The sequence below is a fragment of the Morus notabilis genome, unplaced genomic scaffold (assembly GCF_000414095.1).
Source record: "Morus notabilis unplaced genomic scaffold, ASM41409v2 Scaffold1202, whole genome shotgun sequence".
Classification (NCBI taxonomy): Eukaryota; Viridiplantae; Streptophyta; class Magnoliopsida; order Rosales; family Moraceae; genus Morus; species Morus notabilis.
In genome coordinates, this window is record NW_010358070.1 from 247726 (window position 1) to 271644 (window position 23919).

The 23919-nt window shown below is 34.1% G+C and overlaps 2 protein-coding genes and 1 long non-coding RNA gene across 3 annotated transcripts; 1 reads left to right on the forward strand and 2 right to left on the reverse strand.

The window, feature by feature from the left end:
• Positions 1 to 3483: 3483 nt before the first annotated feature.
• LOC21391962 lies at positions 3484 to 4279 on the forward strand. Its single transcript, XM_010091611.2, has 3 exons — positions 3484 to 3640; positions 3723 to 3787; positions 3905 to 4279. The coding sequence occupies exons 1-3, from the start codon at positions 3553 to 3555 to the stop codon at positions 4037 to 4039; spliced, it is 288 nt and encodes a 95-aa protein (XP_010089913.1). The 5' UTR covers positions 3484 to 3552; the 3' UTR covers positions 4040 to 4279.
• A 1687-nt stretch (positions 4280 to 5966) lies between these two features.
• On the reverse strand, positions 5967 to 7795 carry LOC21391963 (NAC transcription factor 29). Its single transcript, XM_010091612.2, has 3 exons — positions 7514 to 7795; positions 6573 to 6832; positions 5967 to 6463 (listed from the first exon to the last, which is right to left on the reverse strand). The coding sequence occupies exons 1-3, from the start codon at positions 7683 to 7685 to the stop codon at positions 6203 to 6205; spliced, it is 693 nt and encodes a 230-aa protein (XP_010089914.1). The 5' UTR covers positions 7686 to 7795; the 3' UTR covers positions 5967 to 6202.
• Positions 7796 to 18565: 10770 nt separating this feature from the next.
• Positions 18566 to 20017, reverse strand: LOC112090307. Its single transcript, XR_002901588.1, has 4 exons — positions 19714 to 20017; positions 19592 to 19614; positions 19232 to 19265; positions 18566 to 18958 (listed from the first exon to the last, which is right to left on the reverse strand). It is a non-coding gene; the product is annotated as an uncharacterized LOC112090307 (long non-coding RNA).
• Between the last annotated feature and the right edge of the window lie 3902 nt (positions 20018 to 23919).

Here is a 23919-nt window from a genome sequence, read left to right on the forward strand (position 1 = left end):
ATAGTCAAGAGTGAAAATTAGCCGTAGTTTCAATGTTGACCAAAAAAAGTTGGCGCGGAATATGATCTACTCTGCCGACATGTGTAAGCCACACGTAGACTTTTAAGATTCTACGTGTTCCCTTATTTTTTCTTTTTTGTGTCCCTCTAATAATACAATGTCACGTCATTTAAATAACACGTCAATTAAAATATCACCTCACACCTTATAAAATATCATATTAGGTAAATATCTTGATTTTTTTGCTGAAGAAAAGTCCGGAAAAAAGAGGCAACAAATGTTAACATATTCCTTTAAGTCTTACCAAATGGGACCCTAAACACTGGCAAAAAAAAGTTTGCTAAAGGCTCTACATGCTGACCCTACCACTTTCACGAGGAGCACATTACTCCAGTCTCACTAAATATACCCACCGTAAGGATATATGTGGTGTCGTTTCAGACACTCTAAATTAAGTATTAAACTGACAGAAAATAAACCTTCACATTTAATACTCTCAAGTGGATAACCTAACACTAGAAGCTGTAATCAGAAACCCATCATAATACTCTATTACCGCTAGGTCACCACGCTCCGTGGTTAAAATGTTTTAATTGATGTCACCTAATATTATTAGGGGGCACGAAAAAGGATAATAAAAAAGGGGTCGAATTCATAGATTTGCAACCAAGAGAGAGGTATAAGACTTTGTTTATGTCAAAGGCTTGTTTCTATCAAAGGCTGAAACAGTAATGATAGTGCTGGCTCATGCAACAAAAGGCAAATTGGCCCCGTTCACTTCGCTGATTCGAGTTTAGAATTCGAGTTTTTCTACAGTAAAAAGCTCTCACAAACAATCACATCTAACTTTTTTGCTACAGCAAAAAGCTCTCACATAAAGTCACATCTCAACTCGAATTCTAAACTCGAATCAGCGAAGTGAACGGGTTGTAAGTGTAACAGTGCCAACCTATTATAATGACCTTCACTTGTATTCTATCTGTACAGAACATCTTGATTGTCACAAACTGGGATTACTATATAATTACTATATACTATAGTTTATAATGAACTAGAGGAAAAAAGTTGATAATTAATTTGTTAGGCAATAATTTGGAAAATACAAAGAAAAACAATATGAATAAACTCGTTGCAAGAACAATATATTCAAATTGTTACAATACAAATTCAACTTTTCTACCAAACTTAAACAAATGAATTGGCAAAGATGTCGAGGTACATGAACCACGCTTTCCTTAAATCAAATTCGGCCCTTCCGGCAAGTACTTGAGGTTACGTTAGACGTCTATTTCCTAGGATATAATGACAACGATGGCAGTGCGAAACACTATCGGAACCGTCTCAGTGAACTAGAACTGGACCTTTCCTCTATCACCGAAAATGACCACAAAAAGAACTCGAGAAGGGAAAGGAAATAAAAATGAGAGAGAAGGGATGTGTGCTTCAACTTGTTGTGTCTTCATGTGTTACACACTTTATATAGGCTCTTCAGAAAGGGGTTATGAGACAAGGATTTATGGAACTTAATCACACAATTATGGTCCAAACTTTATGATGCAAACCCGTGCTCCTTCCTCTGAGATGAATCCAGCCACAAACCATAGCTAGGTTCGGATTTTAAGAAGAAAAACCGAAGCCTTATACTAGCCATTAAGCCGGCCATTATATTACAATTAAGCTCAGCCATTAAACTAGCCATTAAGCCCCTTTAACCACCATTACGCACCTTTAACCACCATTACGCAAGCCAATTTCAGTTTTGGCCGGAATGTGAAGGTCTTGGGCCTTTCTTTGATCAAAAATAAAATAAAAATTGCAAAATAAGCCCCGCACGGAGTGGGCTTTCCAATCTGGCATTCGTGTCCGCAGATCGCAGGAACACACATTGGGCCCCTAACCCGTCAGGATCGTGATTCGCAACCCCCCTGTGCGTGAAAGAACCTCTCTGACATACATACTTACCTAGACTTCAAAGTGCAATCACTTATAAACACCACCAAGGCTTCATTCCTAGCTAATGTGAGATTTTGTACTTTTCAAACCAACTTAACCATTTCAAGTGGTATTCTTAGAGCATCAATTTCTCATTCACCCAATATTCATTTTGAACGTATGAATATCTAATTTTGATCTTCTTGTAACGGAGAACGCAAATCCATCGAGATCCGTCCCAAAATCCAATTGAGACCCTTTCTAATATGGACTTCAAAATGAGCCTTTAACCCGACTTAACAAGCCATTTTTCCAACATAATTTACTGAACATAAATATATGCCTCAGACTCTGAGCCATACAAGATCAATTGAGTACATACGAATATTTACAATCTTCATCAATCATGTATATTGGCCTTACAGAAATATAAGTACGAAAAAAAATTGCTACCACATTTGGTGGGTGTATTACTTTGTTCTGCGCCAACTTTCCTTTGTCTTTGTGCCACTAAAGCTACGTCACACATAAGACAATCTTTTTGTTTGCAAAAAAGAGGATTAGTAGCGTTCTCAAGCCCCTAGATTAGCGGCGCCTTCGTAGTTTATTGGGACTGCATACATAATAGAATTTGACTCATGTTATCCTTAGACCCTTTCACCGATTCGAGTTTTGTTATAGCAAAAAACTTTCAAAAATAGTCACATCTAACTTTTTTGCTACAGTAAAAAGCTCTCACATAAAGTCATATCTCAACTCAAATTAAAAACTCGAATCAGCGAACTAAATGGTTCAAAGTTACCTTAGTTCAGATTATATTTGATAAGCTGATAAGAGATATAATTTTTACCTGAATTCGGATAATGTCAATTAATCTCTATAGTATTAAGTGAAAAAATCTTGATAGGTCGTCCTTCATAGCTATGTTATCACACCGGAGGTGATGAAACACTACTTAAGTGACATGTAACTTAAAGGACCAATATTTTCTTGCATATGGAAAACCTTTTTGATGTGTATTGTACTGTAAATATACAATTCATTGAATATCCTTGAGCACCAATGATGATTCCCACTAATTGACCTAAAATTAGTGAATGAGCTCAATTTTTGCCTCCACAACATCAAACTTGTGTCACCATCCACTTGCACACATAGTGTGCTCCATCTTTCTCATTTTCCTCCTATTAATATTTTCATGACAATTAAACCCCACTTAGTAAAATCCCTTTGGTGGAGCCCTCACTGTATTTTTATCTTTAAAATCTATGGTTCACACTCCCAAGGCAGTGCAAAGATTGGAAACGCGTTAGGCCCCCCACAAAAATTGTGGTGTTTTCCGTCACCTTTTTGACTTTTTAATGTCTATATATGTGAATATTGCTCTTTCTTCACTACAATTTCTAGAAAATTCTCTTTAAACTTGGCTCACGTAAATGTATAAATTGAGTATCAAACGGCTTTAGGAGAGCCAACATTTAAATCCCTCCTTCTTCTTCTTCTAAATCCCTCCTCCTCCTTCTTCTTCTCCTTCTTCTTCTTCTTCTTCTTCTTCTTCTTCTTCTTCTTCTTCTTCTTCTTCTTCTTCTTCCACTAAGAAGAATATTGCTCTAGCTAGAAATGGCTTCAAGGACTCTCTTTCTCCAAGTACTTGTTATAGTGTTGTGTTTTTCTCACCTGATATTCTCAAATGCTGTACCAGTTACAAGTATATATTGACTTTTTTTCTTTTCTTTCTTTTTTCTTTTTAATCATATGATTTGAACCTCATATTTCTGTTACATGTTCAGGGATTAGAGGCTTAATGCATGGAAACCAAGCTCATGATCTTCCTCAAGGAACCATCCACAAACAGGTATATATATGATCAGATTTGTTGATGAAAAAAAAAAAAAAAACTCATGCATATATTGTTCTTAAAAATAAGTGACATATAATTTTTTTTTTAATCTTTTTCTCTGAAACCAAATAGGTAACCACAGAGAAGATCTTGGAGGAGAAAACTGTTGCTGAAAGGATGGATGTGGAGCTCCATGACTACCCGGGTTCAGGGGCGAATAACCGCCACACTCCGAAGCCCCAGTTTGGGAGATGTGCTGACTGTTAATTACTACTACTTCATCTATAGTTAGTTATCTGGTGCTAGAGTTTTGTGTTTAATTTGGTATAATGTTTTGTGGGCATTTTGTAATGCTTCTTGTTCACTCAATTAAGTTGATTAAGAAGGTGGAATTGCGTAAGAGTAGTACTAAATTAGTAGGTGAAATATTGTAGTGATATGACTAAAAAAAATGGTGGAAAGAAAATGGTTTACCTGGAGTTTATATAAGTTGTTCTACATGAGTAAAAGGGCTTTTGAGCAAGTTTAATTTCTGTATCATATCTGGTGTCTTATATGATTTATTTATTCTCTTTATGTTGGTGTTAATCTTATCTAGTATCCATTAATAAAATGTGGTTTGGCAATTTAGGATTTAGAAAGCTCTTATTTGCTCCACAAATTATAAGACAATTCAACTGACAACTGCAAATTCTTTTTGGGCCGGATTTTTTTTCTTGAAAACTTGAATTAAACTTTCAAAGCAACATGAATCTAAAGTGAAATCTAAGGCATATTGTATTTTTTTTTTTTTGAAGTTTAATTAATTCAAATATTAGAAGCGAAGCTGAACATGCTGTTATCTATGATCACTGCTTATGAAACATGAAACATATGATAATTTTTAGGACACTTTGTTGAGAGAGGCCCAAAAGAGAAGGTTAATAACCCTGCAGTTTCTGAAGGGTTACCCCTAACAACACTCAAAAAAAAAAAAAAAACAAAACAAAACAAAACAAAAAAGAAAAAAGTAAAAAGGTGACATACAATGTTTGTATCATTGGTGTATATGACAGAACCACCAAACTGGTTTATATTATTATAACAGAGAACCAATTGCAAAATTTTAATCGTTATTTGGCAAAAGGAAAGGTCGTCATGAGAATAAATAATAATAAAAAAAACTTTAAAAACCTTTCCACAGTTTGGTGTTTAGAACAAGCAAACTGCAAAACCAAGTTGATAGAAATAGAAAGTGATCTACATATGAGAGTGTTATTACTTTAAACAAGTAATAATGAAAGAATAAAAGAAAGGGCAACTGTAAAAATATCTCAAGGAATTTTTTTTTTTTATTACATGTTCTGTGTCCAGTGGAGAAAGTGGACATTGTTTTATGGTAGACATCCACGTTTCCCACTTTCCACAAGACTTGGGCTTTTACGACTCAAAACACTTGCCAAACAACAATAACAAAGCATTCTTCATTGTGACATTTTGCAATACAGAATTAATTAGTTTATTCAAACCGTATCTATTTCTTGAACAAAATATTATGATCTGGATTATGATGACATGCTTATTCATGCATATCCAAACATGTTTCGGACAGATATCAAGAAATCTAATTAGAATATGAGTAATGATGATATGCACATATCCATTATTGCACTATTGTACTTTATTACCAATTGCTGAAAAAAAAAAAAAAAAAAAAAAAAAAAAAAAAAAAAAGAATAGGAAAGGAAAGAAAAGAAGGGAAAATTTTAAAGTGACCATGTACATCAGATTTGGTTGCTTTGGTACTTAACTTATGGTGATGAAATAAACTCAATAATTTGTCATTGCTCACCAAAATTTTAACTTCAAATTAGATGAGACTTTCTTAATTCTGATTCATCATGAATTGAAGAGATGGTCCACACCTTTTTGTTCTTAACAAAAATCCATGCTTCTTGCTTGATTAATTTCATCTTTCCTATATAATAAATTAGGGTTAAATTTCTTGAGAGACTAACAATAAGATGAGTTCTATGAATAAGTTAGCTTACTAGTATAAAGAGCTCAGAGAACTAATTCTCTCCTTGTATCTGGCTTCTCAGAATTATGAAAATCATGGAAAGAAATTGTGATAACATACTATAAGTTTATAGATTTTGCTCATTGAAAAAGTCAGAAACACAAACAAAAACATATATAAATCTGTGTATGTTCTTTCACTGGCTAAGTTTAGTACACAAGATAACTCAATATCCAACCTTAGTTAACAGGAGAGAATGTGATGCATCAGTAGTACTATAGTTTAATAACCAATTCTCAACCCAAAGTTTCCAGATTAAAACATAAAATATTTCATGCAAAGAAATTCTGCCCAACACACATAAGGCACTAAACAAAGAGACTATCAAATAGAAAACAATAAAACCATCTTAAGTTTATTTGAAGGAAAATCTACAATGGAGCAGATTTAGCCTTCTTAAACAGCAAATCAGTGGAAATAGACCCGAGATGAGAAGGAACAATTCGATCGGAATCTAGCTGTTTTGATTTCATGGTTGGAGCTGATGACAACCGTGGATTGCCCTGCTTGTTTGCTGTCTTTGTCAGAAAGTTGATCATAGCTGCAGACTTCAAGGCTAAGTTAAGCTGAGTCTTATACTTAGTTTCCTCCATTTCATTTAGATACACCTGGCAAAGCAGCCAATCATCACCCTGCAGTAGAAAATCACAAAAAAATTAATCACCACTACAAATCAAATGACGAAATATCAAAATTTGGTGATCATATCAAAGTTTAGTTTACGATTTGTCGTATACATACCTGCACCATATTATTATCAGGCAATCTATATTCATACATGAGCCAGTTGGTCTTTCCTTCGTCTCTGCTGTAGTAAACTAAGATCTTCCTATGTCCAACTAAATTTCCGGCGAGTTTTATGTCTATCTCTGAAGTAGTAGATCTCCAATATCCACTATTATTAGTTATTCTACGTTCAAGACGTTTTCCTTTTCGATGCTTCAACACTTTCTTAACGAAGAAATACATTTCTGCTTCTTTATGTAGTCCTCCATATCTCTCTGTTAGTACGTATTGAAAAGTACAAATTAGAAGAAAACCCTTCATTGTATATTTGACAGAACTACCGATTTCATGTTATGTTTTTAAACGGAGGGGAATGAAAGGAAAAAGAGAAAAAGATATATATATATATATATATATATATATATAACGAATCAAAGAAGAGGGGGGGAAAAAAACAACAACAACAACAACAAAGACAACACAGAAGACAAACTAGAAGAGCCACTTCGTCAATGTTAATTTGATGATCAACGATATAATATTATTGATTAACTTATAAAAGTGAAAAAGAAATTAAACCAAAAGTACATAGAAACTGGAAAAAAAAAGGGACAGAATATTGTTCTTCATCTTGACTAGTACTGTCGTTGATCACCAAGATTCAAGAACTATATATACATATATAGGTTATAAAAAGAAATGTACAACCAAGAAACTATTTTCATATCGTCAATGGAAGACAGATCTGACCAAACTAACGTAAAAACCAGAAAAGAAACAACACAACAAGCTATATTTTCATGCAGATCATGGATTGAAGAGAGAAAGAAACCAACCGAAACGACATCGAAAAATGCGTATATTCGCAATCAGATTATAACAAATTAAGAAAAAGAAAAAGAAAACCGAAAAAGGCAGAGAAACGAAAAAAGAGATTGATCGAATGTACGAATTACCATTGAGTTGGTGAGGGGTGTAGTTGTAAAGCTCGACTTCTTGGAATCTGTTGGTGGGATCTTGAAAAGGCTTGTTCGTGGCTTTGTTAGCCAAATAGTAATGGACCAGTTCAACTTCAGTAGGGAAAAATCTAATGCCTCTTGAAAGAGGATTCCAAGGCCTGATCTCCATTGCTGAAGACGATCCAAGTTCGCAAAAAAAGATTTTTCGAAAGGAAGGAGAAGACAGAAAAGCGTTTAACGAAGAGAAGAAATAATTATAATGATTGAAACTGAGTTGAGTTTTCCAATATAAAAGAGAGAGCTAATTTCCTCCACACACACACACACACACACACATATATATATATATGCGATACTCAATAAATTTTATGCGTGTTTAATTATCTGGTTTTCTTTCGCCAAGTAGAATTAGTGCTGCACTAAACTAATTTTCTTTGTAAGCAATGAAACTTCATGATTAACTAGTACTTAGATAAATCTGAAATAAATTGGTGAAAGTATAATTTTTTTTTAACAACATGAAAAGATTATTTACAGTCTAAATCTTCTTTATAAATTAATTACAAGCCTTTTTCGTTATAAAAGCAATCATATCCCGCAGGTAACCAAAGAACATTGGGCAAATGATCTTTTTTAAGCACTTTTTTTTAGTAAATGACCAAAATATTTTTATGATTATTTTTTTAGATAAAGGACCGAGCTTTTTTTAACGCCCTTTTTTACGGTAATTAATTAGTGATAAATAATAGTCAATAAGTGATAAATCAATTTATCATTAATTTATCAAAGATTTATCATTGACAAACTGCTAATTTGTTGATTATTAATTAATTAATGATAAACCACCTAGTTAATTATCAATAAACTAAAATTAATCAAATAAATGATTATTTTTCTAATTTAACAAAACTTCACCACGTACTAAAAAGAAGCCCTAGAAAGGGTCATTTATCCCAAATCCCCTTTCAATACGACTCTTTTTTCTTTTAGTTTCTTCAGAAAATGACCCAAAAAGATTATATCAAAATCACACTAACCCAGCGGTAACTTGGGAATGAGCCTATACTTTGGGGGACCACTTCTGAAATAACCCCTTAAAAACTTTAAAGAAAGAAAAAAAAAACATTTTTTATTAAATAAAAATAAAAAATAAAAACTTGCAAGCTACTATATGAGCACAACCTAGTAAGTCTGCACTTAACTCCACCTTCAGGTGTAGTTTAGTTCATGGATCTATTCTTTTTTCTTATTTGTTATCGAGTGTCTATAAAATTCCGGTTTTTCACTTGTGAGGTTTTTATTGCGGAAGAATGATAGAATGGAAAAATGAAACTTCTCATTCAATTAATCAATTAAGTTACACAGTCTCAGCTTTATATACAAAGTAATTAACAACTTGCTGAGTAAGCTTCTAACAAATTAACAACTTGCTGAGTAAGCTTCTAACAGACTAATGAATCTAACTAACTAACTCTAAAACTCCCCCTCAAGATGGACTGTGAATGTCTTTAACAGCCATCTTGGACAACAAAGGAAACAATAATGTTGAAGGCAAAGCTTTGGTGAACATATCTGCCAATTGATGCTTGGAGCTGATGGACATGAGTTTGAGAAAACCAGCAGAGACTTTATCACGAACAAAGTGGCAGTCAATTTCGATGTGTTTGGTACGTTCATGGAAGATGGGATTAGAGGCTATATGTAAAGCAGCCTGATTATCACAAAAAAGAAGAACAGGACCATCAAGTGTAACAGAAAAATCCTTCAACAACTGTTGAATCCAAACAAGTTCACTAGTAGTGACAGCCAGGGCCCTGTATTCGGCCTCAGCAGAAGACCGAGATATGGTGGACTGCTTCTTCGCCTTCCATGAAACCAGAGAATCACCGAGAAATATACAAAAACCAGAAACAGATTTTCTGGTGTCAGCACAAGAGGCCCAATCAGCATCGGAAAAAGCACGAAGCTGCAAAGAAGAAGTGGAGGAAAAAAATAAACCTTGACCAGGGGCTGTCTTGAGATAACGAAGAAGTTGATGTGCAGCCTGTAGATGAGGAACGCGAGGCTGTGACAGAAACTGACTCAACTTGTGCACTGCAAAGGTGATGTCAGGCCGAGAGAGGGTGACATAAAGGAGACGACCAATGAGGCGTCTAAAGTGAGAAGCATCCTGTAGAAGCTCGCCAGAAGTTGCAGTGAGTGAAAGTCTAGGATCCATAGGCAGGGAGGCAGGTTTAGAGGCCAAAAAACCAGTGTCCTCCAGAAGCTGTAAAGTATACTGCCGCTGAGAGAGGACTATCCCACGTGAGGAACGAGCAATTTCAATGCCAAGAAAGTACTTCAATGGTCCTAAATCCTTCAACTTGAAAGAACCATGTAAGAAGGTCTTGACGGAATTAATTGTGTCCAAAGAAGGCCCTGTGAGAACAATGTCATCCACCTATACCAACAGAGCAACAAAGGAAGAACCGGTACCTTTAGTGAACAAAGAATAATCGGACTTGGACTGTTGAAAACCAAATTGAATTAAAGAATGCGAAAACTTGGAGTACCATTGGCGAGAAGCTTATTTCAGGCCATATATTGATTTGTGCAGCCTGCAAACTCGTTTGCCAAGAGAAGCAGAAAGCTCCCCCTGAGGTTTGTACCTAAGAGGCCTCTCATTTCGTTGTCCCCTATTATTTCCATAATTCTGAAATGCAGAGTTAGTAGAACTAGCTCGTTTAGAACTATCATGATTGGTTGCAAAAGCCAAGCTGGAAGCAGAATCCAATCCGGAACTGTTGTGAGAAACGACAGTGCGTTGGCGTTCTTCTTGAGAAAGAAGAGCAAACACTTTGTTGATCGGAGGCAATGGATCAAGAAGAAGAAGTTGTCCTCTAACTTGAGCAAAGCTATTGTTTAATCCCATAAGAAAGGACATAACATATTCTGCCTGATAGAATTGATTCAATTCCTTGACTCCTCCGCAAGAGCACTTTCCACAAGAACAGGAAGGTCTGAAATTGCTCAGTTCTTCCCACAGCGCCTTCAACTTCGTGAAATACACACCAATAGATTGCTGATTCTGAACATGATTCACTAATTCGCGGCGCAATTGAAAAATTCTAGGGCCATTACTTTGTTGAAAACGATCTTGAAGATCAATCCAAATCTCTAGGGCAGAATCCGAAAACAACACACTAGCAGAAATTTCTTTGGAAACGGAATTAAGAATCCAAGAAATAACTATGTTATTGTTCCGGATCCAGGAATTTAGAAGGTTTGCATCCTTACCGTCTGGGCGCAGAATAGATCCATCGATGAAGCCGAGTTTGTTTTTCACGGATAGAGCTATCATCATCGCCCGACTCCAAGAAGTGTAGTTGTCCCCTGTAAGCTGCTGCGAAACCAGTACAAGCCCTGGGCTATCAGAATAATGGAGAAAAAGAGGATTCATCGGATCCTCAATGGCGGATCTGCCTTGTGACGAATTGGAGGAACCGGAAGAAGGTAACGCTGAAGAATCCATGGAAGCACTCGTATGAACAAGAAATCAAAGGAAATCGAGAATAGAAAAAAAAATCACGAGAATTTGGGTAGCGGAAGAACACGCTCTAATACCATATTGCGGAAGAATGATAGAATGGAAAAATGAAACTTCTCATTCAATTAACCAATTAAGTTACACAGTCTCAGCTTTATATACAAAGTAATTAACAACTTGCTGAGTAAGCTTCTAACAAATTAACAACTTGGTGAGTAAGCTTCTAACAGACTAATGAATCTAACTAACTAACTCTAAAAGTTTCTAGTTGCATTTTTCATTTTTGAGAAATGCTAAATGCGTGCTTTATATCAGACTTCTTTTCAAATTCTAACCTATTGTTTTGACATGTATCATAACAATTTTCTCTACCAAATCAACTTAATAATAAGCTTTTTTTTTTAAATATATTAGAAGAGTGCCATCCCTACTCCAATCCCCACATTTTTTTTTTTTGAATAATCGAATCCCCACGTTAATAACACCTCTTCGTGCAGAGGGCTCTTTTCGTCAAGAAAATTACAATACAAAGTTCTTCCAATATTGAAACAATACGTTTCATGTCTTCTTCTTCTTCTTTTTTCTTTTTTTCCTTTTTATCAAATACGAAGGTTTTTCCTCTTTTCACTCTCTTTTTACTTGAAATTGCAATAAGTAAAGCACAGAGCCAATACACAATGGCAATCGTGTAAATATTGAGGGACGAAAAGTAGAGTGGGAATTGGAAGAAAAGTTGTAAACGTGGGAAGGGATTAAGGAGGGATGACACTCTTCTTATATTAGGAAAAAAGTGACTTATTTTTAAGTTGATTTGTTTGAGAAAGTTTATTTAACACGTGTTAAAAAAATAGGCTAACATCTGAAAAAGAATTTGACATAAATTTTCTATTTATATTCCTCCTCATTTTTTTGATTCTTGCACGATTTGAGTTCATTGAGATGTGAGAAGATCCATGGCTCTTTCAGTGTACAGCCCTAGTTTAGAGTTCATACTATTCCCCCTTGTTTTTATTTTTCCTCATTTCATTTAAACTTTGACATGCATGATACATTGATCAGATAGGGTTTTATGTACAATAAATGTAGAGCGACGGGGACGATCTGGGAATGAGCCTATACTTCGAGGATCACTTTTGTAACCGCCACTAAAAAAATTAAAAGAAAAAAGGAAAAATAGGAAAGATAAATTTCTATTTAAAAAAAAAAAAAAACCTTATAAGCTACTATAGGGGACAACCTAAATTTTGGTGTTCTTCACTTGTGAGTTTTTTGCTGCATTTTCATTTTCTTGTGCATACAGCTACAATCTTAAAATTAGTTCAAATCCCCTACTCTGAATTATAAATAAATAAATAAGGAGATGTTTGGTTTATGGATTAGAATCATAAAATTAAAATTATTTTTGATTTACATGTATTTTTTATGAGAGAAAATACTGTAGCGAACAATGAACCATGATTCGAATCAGGGGCCGAAACTCCCTTCCAAACGTCCCCTAAAATATCAAGAAAAAAAATAAGAACATCCTAAAAGGAAAGTGTCTGGAGACATGGTCTAACGTTAATTTCATATCAGGTTTCAATTTACGGTGCAGAGTTTAAATTCCCTCACTCTTAAATTTAAAAAAAAAAAAAAAAAAAAAAAAAAAAAAAAGAGGGGGGGAAAAAAAAAGAAAGTGTGCAAAACTTTCAATGACCCACCCAACTTAAACTAGAACATGCCCACAACATCACCGGTGATGTTATGTTAGTAGGTTTCATGGACTGGTTTGGGTTTAATAGATAATAATGCTAAATGACACAATATAGATCCTTTTTATATTGTAGTTCTTATAACGGTCCGTTTGTTAAGGAACAACTCAGTTTGAAACTTCAAAATCAACCCAGAAACTCGACACAATCTCACAGATGAGAAAACCAATCAAGAACAAAAGAAAGAAAAACAGAGCGCGAGACAAAAGCGATTTATACTTAGTTCGGATTCCAGTAATCCTACATCCAAGTTTGAGGTTTTATCCTCCAGTCCAATCCACTATCAGAATCAATTACACCCTCAAGATACAGAAATCTCTCAAGTCTCTCAAGAACCTCTCAATTACAGAATGTCTCTTAGTTTCTTCCACTTTCTTCAAGAAACAAACACTTACCATAAAAGTTCTTTACAAACCCAGAATTCTTGCCCGTTCAAGAATTCAATCTCTCAGACTACTATTTCTGTAACTCTACATATAATTAACTCTCTGAGCCATTTTTATATAACATAGAAGTCACTAAAATATTGCCAGCTGTACAACACAGTAAGTAACCCAGTAGAAGCTGCAGTCCCCTATCCGATTACCAATAGTATAGTTATCTCTTACCAATAATTTGTTGAAGACATAATTAACAAATCTCCACATTGGCCTAAACTGACGAATAAAGGCTTAAAAAAAAAAAAACAGGACTGGAGAACTACCAGCAAAATTCCCGTTCCAATAAGTGACATACTTTTTGGCCCGAACATTGCCGCAAATGTTCTAATATTATGCCTACAGCATTGTTTTAAAAGATAGTGAATATATAAGTAATTTTCGAGATTAAAAATTACCCATACGGAAATTTTGAGATCATTACATGTGATGTGAGAAATATAAAATTTACTTCATATCACTTTACGCGTGTACGGCTATGTCTGACGTTGTGACAAGTGCCGCACATCAATGGGAGCCTGCAGTATCCATCCACGGTTGGGATTGATTTGCTGTGTAGATTGTTTATCGTGATGTGAAGTCACCGAGCAGCCATGTTCGGTGACAAGCCTGTAGGCAATGCGCTCGGCCTGCTGTCAGGATAGTAAGTGTGTCGTACATCAAATTTGTTGTCGGAGAGAAGCTCAGCTATATCAGCACACCCGGACACTAATCACGGACTTGTATGATTCAAATCAGGCAGGACCCTCGACAATCATATGGAAATAGGAAGCAGGCAATGGCATGCCCCATGGTGGTGTATATTTTGAACGTGAAATTGAAAGACCAATTAAGCAAACAATGAGATGGTTTTGAAGCCCAACCTCCAAAAAACTAGCGAGGCAGTGCATCATTATAGCTTTGTAGAGCCAAATTGAGAACGACATTATAAAAAGTCAAAGGAAAGCAGAAAGTTTTCTCCATCCAATTTTCCCATCATATCTCTCCTTTCCCAAACACAACCAACTCTATTTTCTTCCCATTCTTTTCAAACCACCTCAATCACATCTCAATGCATAGTAGAAATTACACGCCCAGCCAAATTACATATATCGAACACAAACAAAAACACGAACATGTGCACCTTATAGGGTAAAACGAGTATTGTCGTCTTGAGTGTGCCCAAAATCAATGGCAGACCAGTTCTAACTCTGAAATTGAAGCATCTAAAAATCTAATATACCAAAAAAGAAAAAAAAAAGTCATACAACACTAAAAATCAGAAAAAGGGAACGCAACTTGATGAATCATAAATTCAAGAATCAATATAAAAGATGTCTGATGGCGAAATCAAGAAATGTAGTCAAACGCCAAATTTATGAAGAAAAAAGGCACCATAAGCAAATAATAAACATGTACTTATAGGGAAAAAGTACAACAGTAGTGTTGGTCCAATGAAGAAATTAACGCTTCAGAAAAAAGCTTCAAAGTAGGAAATTGTTAGTCCAAACGGAAAAAAAAAAAAAAAAAAAAAAAAACAAACAAACAAACACTGAAAAATGATCATGAATCATGACTTTGAGAAAACACAATCAAAGAGAGATCAGTCAACTAAGAAACAAAAGCAATAAAAAAAATAAAAATCAAATGAACAGAGCCAATAATTATTACCTTTAAAATTCACTCAACCAACTAAGATGAGCAAACGAAAATGTATGGAGAATCTTTCAACCCAATCTTTCATTCGATTTTCCCACACTTTCTCAAGAACAAAACACGCACCAAAAAAATGGAATCAAGAAATAGAGTAGAGTTCGCCACCAAAACATAGACGTCGACCTCATCAATCAAGTTGATGGCAATTCTAAAGTTACTAGTTGAGGGATGAGCGTGTTCTGCTTCTAAATTTAATGCAGATTTTTTTTATCAAATTTATAGAAATATAACTTTGTTTAGTTTTCTTCAGAAATATAGTGGTCTTTTTTCTTTAAAAAATATCTCATTCAAAAAGCACAAATGTCACTAAATGACAACAGAACTAAAACCAACTACCAGCCCATCAAAACACACCAAAAAAAAAAGGGAAAAACCTGAGCAAGGTACATCATCCCTTGAAAAAAAGAAACAAGAAAGCAACATAGGGGAAAAGAAGGTTAAACTGCCACTTTGCAAGGTTGAACAAAAAATCGCAGCTACTAGGAAAACAGTGGGCCTCTCGACCACAAAAGCTTAAGCACATCTGCATGTCAAATCATCATCATAACCAGTAACAAATTCCTTGAACACCGCTGCTTTGTCACCTTCAAAACAGTGAAACAAACAAAGACCACACAGTAGTGAACTTTTGTTAATGCGCATCTGTGATGTTTTCTAACTATGACCATCCTACTATTATTTTTTCCCTTTACATCTGAATTTTGCACGTGTTTTTTTTTAATAGAGAACAACAATAAAATTAAAATTCAAGTCGTCCACAAAATGGGATACGGTACATCCTAAAAGTTAAAAGTTAAAGTCACCATAGAACAATCAAGAAGCAACATAAAAGGAGCTTCCAATATCAAAATCTTGAACCTTTCAAACATTGGAAGCTTACTTCACTTCCCAACAGAAAAAAAAAAAAAAAAGAAAGAGAGGCAAGGACTGACCAAAATCTAAGACCTTATGCAGATCATGGGATACTCAATGTTCACTAGGCATGCTTTTAATAATATCAGAGTCACCTGGATCAATAATGCTAAGGCAGCATACTCTGTAGTATTTTCCACATGCTGTTCCCAAGTCTACATTGTTGCCATTGTAGTGATAAACTCCCAAAAACAATTTTAACATGCTAAAAGTCTTCATTTCCTTAAATTTCAACAACTTGTAGAACCCCCACTACTAAACCGAATCAACTTCATCAAACTAACACATAAAATGCACACTTAATAAAAAATGCTATGTATCACGATTTGTTATAATTATTTAATTCCCACTCTGACACAAATAATGCCAAGAAAAAATTTTAATCTATAGTATTGTACCAAGAAGGTCAAGAAAAATCGCACGCAAGTAACTAAATAAACCCCTGAGCAGGCAACAACAAAAAATAAAAAAGAAAAGGAAGAAAAGAAAAGGGAAAAAAATAAATAACAGAAAATCATAGGTCTATAGTGCCAAGCATGAAATTTTATTCTCCTAAATAAAGGAATGAACAGAAGATTTTATAAAAGTAAGCAAAACAGAGAGACACAACAAATGGCAAAACCACATAAGCACTGCTCCATAAAAACCAATTAATTCTCCATACTTTCATGTAAACAGTTCACATTGAACAAAAAATGCAATTCAGCAATAGCGGTTTTCATAATTTCTTGTTCAAATGATCCAATCCTATCACACATAGAAAACCAACGAAAACATCTAGCACCCCATACCCAAAAGAGAAATAAATACGAAATAATTAAGGAAAATACCAATTGAGTGAATACACCAAAAAGATCCAGCTTCCAAATCTTATTGAAACAGAAGCTAGAGCTAATCAATTACCTAACAGATTCTTGGACCTATAAACAATGGCCATATTACAGTGCTCGTATTTGACACTAAAACATGCGCTTCTACATATATTATGAAAACTCCCAGTAGTTTTAAGCAGAAGAAATTACCTTAAAATATAAACCATGACAATATCCAATAGCATATCACCAGAATTAGAAAATACTCCTAATAGTTTCAGTCACTATTTAGCTGATAAAAGAAAGAACCATTTAAGGTAAATTTAATCCAATCTGAATAAAATTTTAAGGAGAAATAATAAAATTTAATTTAAAGACTTAATGAGTACAAAAAAAAAAGTAGAAATTAAATAATTTAGATACCTTAGCTAAGGAGGTTGGTTATTTATATTGATATCTTTTGTGAATAACACTGTAAGACTCCAATAAGATTGTATCTGCAATAAATCAATATGGAGCATAAAAAATGTTTAATAATATTGATGATCTTGCAGTAGTTATAGTGAGCAAAAGAAAGGAATAGTTAACTACCTTTTTTTAGTCTGCCAATGCCACAATTTCCTTAAAAACAACATTTCTAGTACGATCACAATAGTCATAGCCGTAAGGAGTATCTAAGAAGATTTTAATAGCAAATATTAATTAAAATATTATCTTTCTTGTATATAAAACAAGTAAGAATTACAACATAAATTGGGTGAATCCAAGGGATCATATCTCTGCTTTTAAAATGCCCCTATCTGCAACACCAACACTTGTAATAGTTTAATTGATCTAATACCACTCACAAAGTTACGAAGATAGTCAATTTCAGAGGTAAAACCAACATTAGAGCTAGAATCAGTGGTAACAGTAGTCAAACGCCAATGCTAATGTTGGAGCTAAAAATATCAGTAATATTGAAAAACATAAGCAAATAATAGTATATAACAAAAAGAGAGACACATAGAGTTTTTCTTTTATTCTTTTTTGGGCAAAGATCTCACCTCCACATCATAAGTTTCTATTCGATGAACACCTTTAAAAGAAATTGACGAACTCTTTTAATTGTTTTTTTCCTTTTTTTTTTCATTTCTTGTTGTTTAGTACTTTGACAATTCACGGATTGTCAATTCCAACCAACTTGAAGGCCAATGCTTCCAGTTTGTTTAAGGCACTGTCCTTATCCCATCAGAATGCGAAAAGAAATGAGGAAGAGAAGTCATGGGAGAAAACCAAAAATAAGAAACAGTTGAAAAGAGCCAAGAGAAACCTCACATCTACTGTTCAAAATTTTGCATCAATTATTTGTCCCCTTTTGCTCTCTTACTTCCTATCAAGGCACAACTTTCCTCTGTTACTCCTCAGCTTTCCTCTTCCTGTGAATCTCGCCGGCTTTTTACCTTTTCACTTCTCGTGTTTCGTATTGTAGTGATCTACAAAGTTGAATAAAATGAACATTGTCAATTAGAAATAAATGACCTAAAAAAGGAAAAAAAAAAAAAAAAAATCATTCTGTAGCGAAGGATGAAACAAAAATGCCCAAGGGGGAGGTACTTGTTCATTGGTCCCACTCTCTTGAACATTTAAAAACCACTTGTATGTATGGCTACGTATCTGTCTCTGTCGAAGTACACAAAAGTAGTAAAAACATAGCAAAAACTAAAACCTCAAAAACCAAGATAATGTTAAACAGAAGCAGGCACAAGATTTTCATGTAGCTATTAGGTTATGGATTCAACAAATACAAGTATTGCAAATACATGTTTTTTTGATAAGAAACAAGTGAAAATTTTATTAAAAAACAAACACAGAGCAAAGGGTACAGAAAAGATTAAAGATGGACGACAGATCCATCCAAAAGGCAAAAAGAAAACCAAAAAAAATTAAAAAACAAGATTACATAACAACACCACCAGCATCTCAACTCAGAATGTCCTCCCACCTAATATTATAGAGACAATGGCATCAGTTGCAGCCCGTAGAGAAGCAAATAAGTCTTCAAATAAGTTTTCAACAACCATCTCACTCTCCTCAAAAATTCAATGATTTCTCTCATTCCACGTTACCCAAAGAGCAGCTAAAAGCATTGCTCTCCCTATGGTTTGAGCCTTCTTCCCTCTTCTGAAACCCCAAAAACCTCCACCAGAATAGCACAACTTTGGGCTAGAAAGCACCACTTCAGTTTAACTGCTCCAAAAACTTTTTGCTAAAGACTCCGAGCCATCTTGCAATGCATGAATAAATGATCTGCTCGTTCTGAATTTTCTCTGCACATGACACACACCAGTTGGGAGACAAAGAACAATGGGGACTTTCCCTCTGCACTAAGTCACAAGTGCTGAGTTTTCTTTGATAAAATAACTAGGCAAAGACCTTGATTTTAATAGGAGCGCAAGATTTCCAAGTTAAATACACGTTATACTATAATAGTCAGTGTCCAATAAGGGACCATGACTTCATCGAGAGAAGTTAAAAAGAAACTTTCAAAATTTAATCATAGAGGTGCACTTTTCTCTACACATATAGGATAAAAAAAGTACCTAACTGTTTTTGTAGAACCAATGCTTCAATCATCTTCCAGTCACGATCAAATTCGAAGGAGTCGAGCAAAAAAAAACAAAAAAAGAGTCTTTATAAGTACAGATGGCCTTAGTCATAACAACTATACATTATTGTGCCATCATTACTTTCAACCAGTCATTGCAATTAACTTTTAACGGATGAATGAAAATTTCGAAAGATCGTTGAAAACGGGATGAAAAAGTGCCCAAAAAAAAAAAAACAATCAACACCAACACATAAATAAAAAAAAAAAAACCTCATCATTAACGTTGAAAAAGTGAAAAAAAACCAAGTGAAAAAAAAAAGAAAAAGAAAAGAAGAAGAAAAAAGAAGCGTACCCAATTGAAGGACGAGAAGCAACCTGCATACAAGAGAAAAATATCATATCTGATCAAAAACACTAGAAAGAGAGAGAGAGTTATGTCTACATATATATATATATATATGGCAAAGATCTCACCTTCATGTAATAATTTCTAGACAGCGTCAAAAGCCCTAAATAACAGGCTCCTTGTCCATCAAAATATAGAGAGACAAGTGGACAATCAAGAAGCGGACAGAGAAGAAGAAAGAAAAGGCAAGGAAGAGAATAACACAAAAGTAGAGAGAGAAACGCTGATGAAAATGCAAAGAACAGAACACTGACGCTTCAGGGGAGGGGAAAAAAGAGCAGTTGTGAGGGAAAAAAAGAAACGGCAAATAACAAAGACGAAAGCTTTCATCGGTAAGAATGTGAGGGGAGCTACAATAAACCAACCGTGATTTCTAATATACTTATATATGGAGACTAGTTGCAGCCACGTGCTTCGCACCTGTGGGTCTTGCTGTGAGAGTTAAATATAGTGTTTCGGGTTTTTTGATTATTGAATAGTTTTTATTGAAAGAATAATTTGAGTTTTTGAATTTCACTTTTAAAAATAGATTTTAGTTATTTTTATTTTCATTTATAACAAATTATAAGGAAAAACATGAATTTATTTTTAAACATGATATGGCTATGATGTTGAAAATAAATAATATAATTAGTAGAATTGATATATTTAAAAAAGAAGCACCATAAGCTACGGTCATGCTAAAAAATAAAAGCAAGAAAGAAAACCAATTCCCGGTCAGGCTATGAGAAAATTTAACAAAAGGTTCCATTTTCATAGACAGTGTGCTCATTAACAAAAAAAACTGGGAGCGTGATCTACCTTATATCTCAAAAAAAGAAACATTTACACCAAAATTCAACATCAAGTATCTTTTAGTCAAATACAGTTTCTCTTTTTCACCAAGACGGATGAGATTGAAAAAAATAATATGAAATTAGAGGAGCATACTGAGCAACCTGCATACCTTAAGAAGAAAAAATGGATGCAAGAACTGGTAATAAAAAGAATTAGACAATCATCCAAGTAATTACAATAGAGGCACGACCGAAAACTTACTAGCATATTATAGGGAAGTTGACTAAGTAAAACAAATCAATTCAAGCGGTGTGTAATAAACCGAAGAACAGAAACAATAACTGTTAACACAAGCTGAATAAGAACTTCTTCCCTGATAACATAATTTATTATTTTTTTAGTGATTGTTCACATAAGTTATGAGGATTGAAGACAAGGGATTGATTATACCTTGGAAGTAAGGTTGCCTAATTTGCTTAAAGAATGGCAGCCACATGATTCTAACTATGCAAGCCAAAACTTTCTCAACCTGCTTGCTCGGTAGCCAAAGAAACTCCACAAAAGGAAGGCATTTGCAATTTTCATGTTTCTTTCTCCATTTCCACGTCCAATTTGATCATTAAGAAATTAAATAAAAAGAAGTACCTATGCGTCCTCTCAAGATATTATTATGAGATCAGCTACACAGCAATTATAGAGAAAAAAAACTAGCCTTGAAGGCAAAAACTACGACTCATGCAAATTAGAATTGTCTTTCATTTTAGGATGAAAAAGTTAATAAAAGAAAGGGAAACCTTGCTTCCAAAGGCAACAAAATTTAATTTATCACTATCACATATAGTAAACAACTACACAACATGAATATAAAAGAACATTGTAAAACTAATATGCAGTGACTGAGAATTATAGATAGGAACTACAGGGAACTCAAATCTATGTAAGAGTAATAGAATATGGATAATAGATTTTAATGATATGAGGTTACGGAAAGAACTACTAGAAAATCATCTATTTTAAAACAAGAACAACCGTTAAGATATAATGTTCATAACAAGCAAGTAACTAAATAACGTAATATCTAAGACATATACCTTTAAAAAAAACAATCAAATCATCTGTGCAAAAGGCTCAAAAGTTAGGATTTTACAAGATATTACAGCAGTAAGCAATTGTGGTCCTAACCTATTCAAAAATTGCTCAAGTTTCTCCTCGAACAAAAAACTAGTGCCATTCACTAATCATGCGCAACCCCACCTAAAGCACACATGGCATACATTGGATTAAAAAATATTACTACAAACAAAGGAAATTTCACGTCAAGAACAAAACATTTGCGGGCATATTTTTTAATTAAAATACGAAGAGCAACAAAATTATCCACTCTCTCTCAGAAGAACTAATAAGATGGGCTTAGTAAGGTACAATCTTGTCTAACTCATATCATATCCACAAAACTTTCAATTAACAGCTTATAAAAGTTCGGAACTATATTAAAAATAGCAGTTGGAGAGAGGGGGAGAGAGAGAAAATGTTAAAAATTTGCAACAAAAATCATCTTATCTTATTGAACAATCAAAATTCAGGTAAACCAAAAACCAATGACAATAATCAACAAATATACGTAATGAAAACAAGAAATGGTAGTAAACAGTTAATGAAAAACCTGTTGAAATCCACGTGCATCCCACGTGTGACCCTCAATGCTAAAGTTGAATACAGCTTTTTGACCTCTAAAGTTGAATGCAGTGTTTTGACATTTTTTTTTAGTTGTTAAAAATGTTTATTTAAAGATTAATTTTGACTTTCTCGAATTCATTTTTTTAAACTGATTATAAATACTGTCATTAGGAATTTGTAATGCGAAAAACAACAAAAGAGCTAGAACGAGGACAAACAATATAATCTTTAAAATGTAATCACAGTCAAACAACTTAACATACTGAAAACAAGTGTCTTTCACGACCTTTGAAACTCTCTGTAATTGATGCATCATATATTCCCAGATGGCTGAAGACTCTTCCTACCAAGAAAGAAAGTCTTCGGATAATTAATTGAAGATAGTTCCCTGTAGCAACATCTGCATTTTATTTCCCACAATGACAACTAAGAATTAAACATCTCAAGAGAAAAACGTATAAAAAATATATTGCAAGTGACAAAAGACAAAAGTTAAAGAGAATTTTATCGTAAAATAGAATAAAGAATGTCAATTGACTTGTCCTGTAATAGTTAAAGAAAGCACCGCTTTTCTGTATAAACCTTGCATCAGCTAATGCCATGCCTTCAATTGGTCTATGAGAAACTAATGCACCAAACTTTGTGAACCTGTGAGACAATTACAAAGTAGCAGCTTTTATGGAGGAGTTTAGGTTTGTAGACTTGGTTTTACAGTTTTTGCAGTAGAAACGAATGCAGGCAATCTTTCACACAATATATAAATGATGTAGCTTTTAGAAAAGAAATTTTGTAACCATGTTTTCTTGCAATTAAAATGCCTTAACTGTTATGAAAGAAAAATACATCCTAGATTGAAACTGAGTGATAAGAACAAGAAAAAGGGAGAAATAAAAGAAAAGTGAGCCTTTTTGTTTCTTATTACACCAGAATACCGAAAAGGGATTCACTTCATAATACTTTCACTAGTTAAATACCACTCCTAACTCTGTTATACAGAAACCAATTTCACAAGAAACGAAGGAAAAACAAAAAAAAAATGAGAGAGACAATGATCCAAATCAGGCATGACCCTCGATAATCATATGGAAATAGGAAGCAGGCAATGGCATGCCCCATGGTGGTGTATATTTTGAACGTGAAATTGAAAGACCAATTAAGCAAACGATGAGATGGTTTTGAAGCCCAACCTCCAAAAAACTAGAGAGGCAGTGAATCATTACAGCTTTGTAGAGCCAAATTGAGAACGACATTACAAAAAGTCAAAGGAAAGCAGAAAGTTTTCTCCAGCCAATTTTCCCATCATATCTCTCCTTTCCCAAACACATCCATCTTTGTTTTCTTCCTATTCTTCTCAAACCACCTCAATCACATCCCAATGCATAGTAAAAATTACACGCACAGCAAAAATACATATATCGAACACAAACACGCAAATAAAACATGTGCGCCTTATGGCGTAAAACGAGTGTTGTCGTCTTAATGGCACCACATAGTGTGCCCAAAATCAATGGCAGACCAGTTCTAACTCTGAAATTGAAGCATCTAAAAATCTAATATACCAAAAAAATCTAATACAACACTAAAAATCGGAAAAAGGGAACGCAACTTGAAGAATCATAAACTCAAGAATCAATATAAAAGATGTCTGATGGCGAAATCACGAAATGTAGTCAAACGCCAAATTTATGAAGAAAAAAGGCACCATAAGCAAATAAAGAACATGTTGAAGGAACTTATAGGGAAAAAGTACACAGTAATTTTGGTCCAATGGAGAAATTTGCACTTCAGAAAAAAGCTTCAAAGTAGGAAAATGTATGGAG

Excerpts from the sequence above, each read along its gene's own strand:
- LOC21391963 (XM_010091612.2), bottom strand. The coding sequence starts at position 7,685 with ATGGAGATCAGGCCTTGGAATCCTCTTTCAAGAGGCATTAGATTTTTC. Across the intron at positions 6,833-7,513 it reads CACCCCTCACCAACTCAATG|AGAGATATGGAGGACTACAT; the intron begins GTAATTCGTACA and ends ACGTACTAACAG. Across the intron at positions 6,464-6,572 it reads CTGATAATAATATGGTGCAG|GGTGATGATTGGCTGCTTTG; the intron begins GTATGTATACGA and ends TTTCTACTGCAG.
- LOC21391962 (XM_010091611.2), top strand. The coding sequence starts at position 3,553 with ATGGCTTCAAGGACTCTCTTTCTCCAAGTACTTGTTATAGTGTTGTGT. Across the intron at positions 3,641-3,722 it reads AAATGCTGTACCAGTTACAA|GGATTAGAGGCTTAATGCAT; the intron begins GTATATATTGAC and ends TTACATGTTCAG. Across the intron at positions 3,788-3,904 it reads AAGGAACCATCCACAAACAG|GTAACCACAGAGAAGATCTT; the intron begins GTATATATATGA and ends GAAACCAAATAG.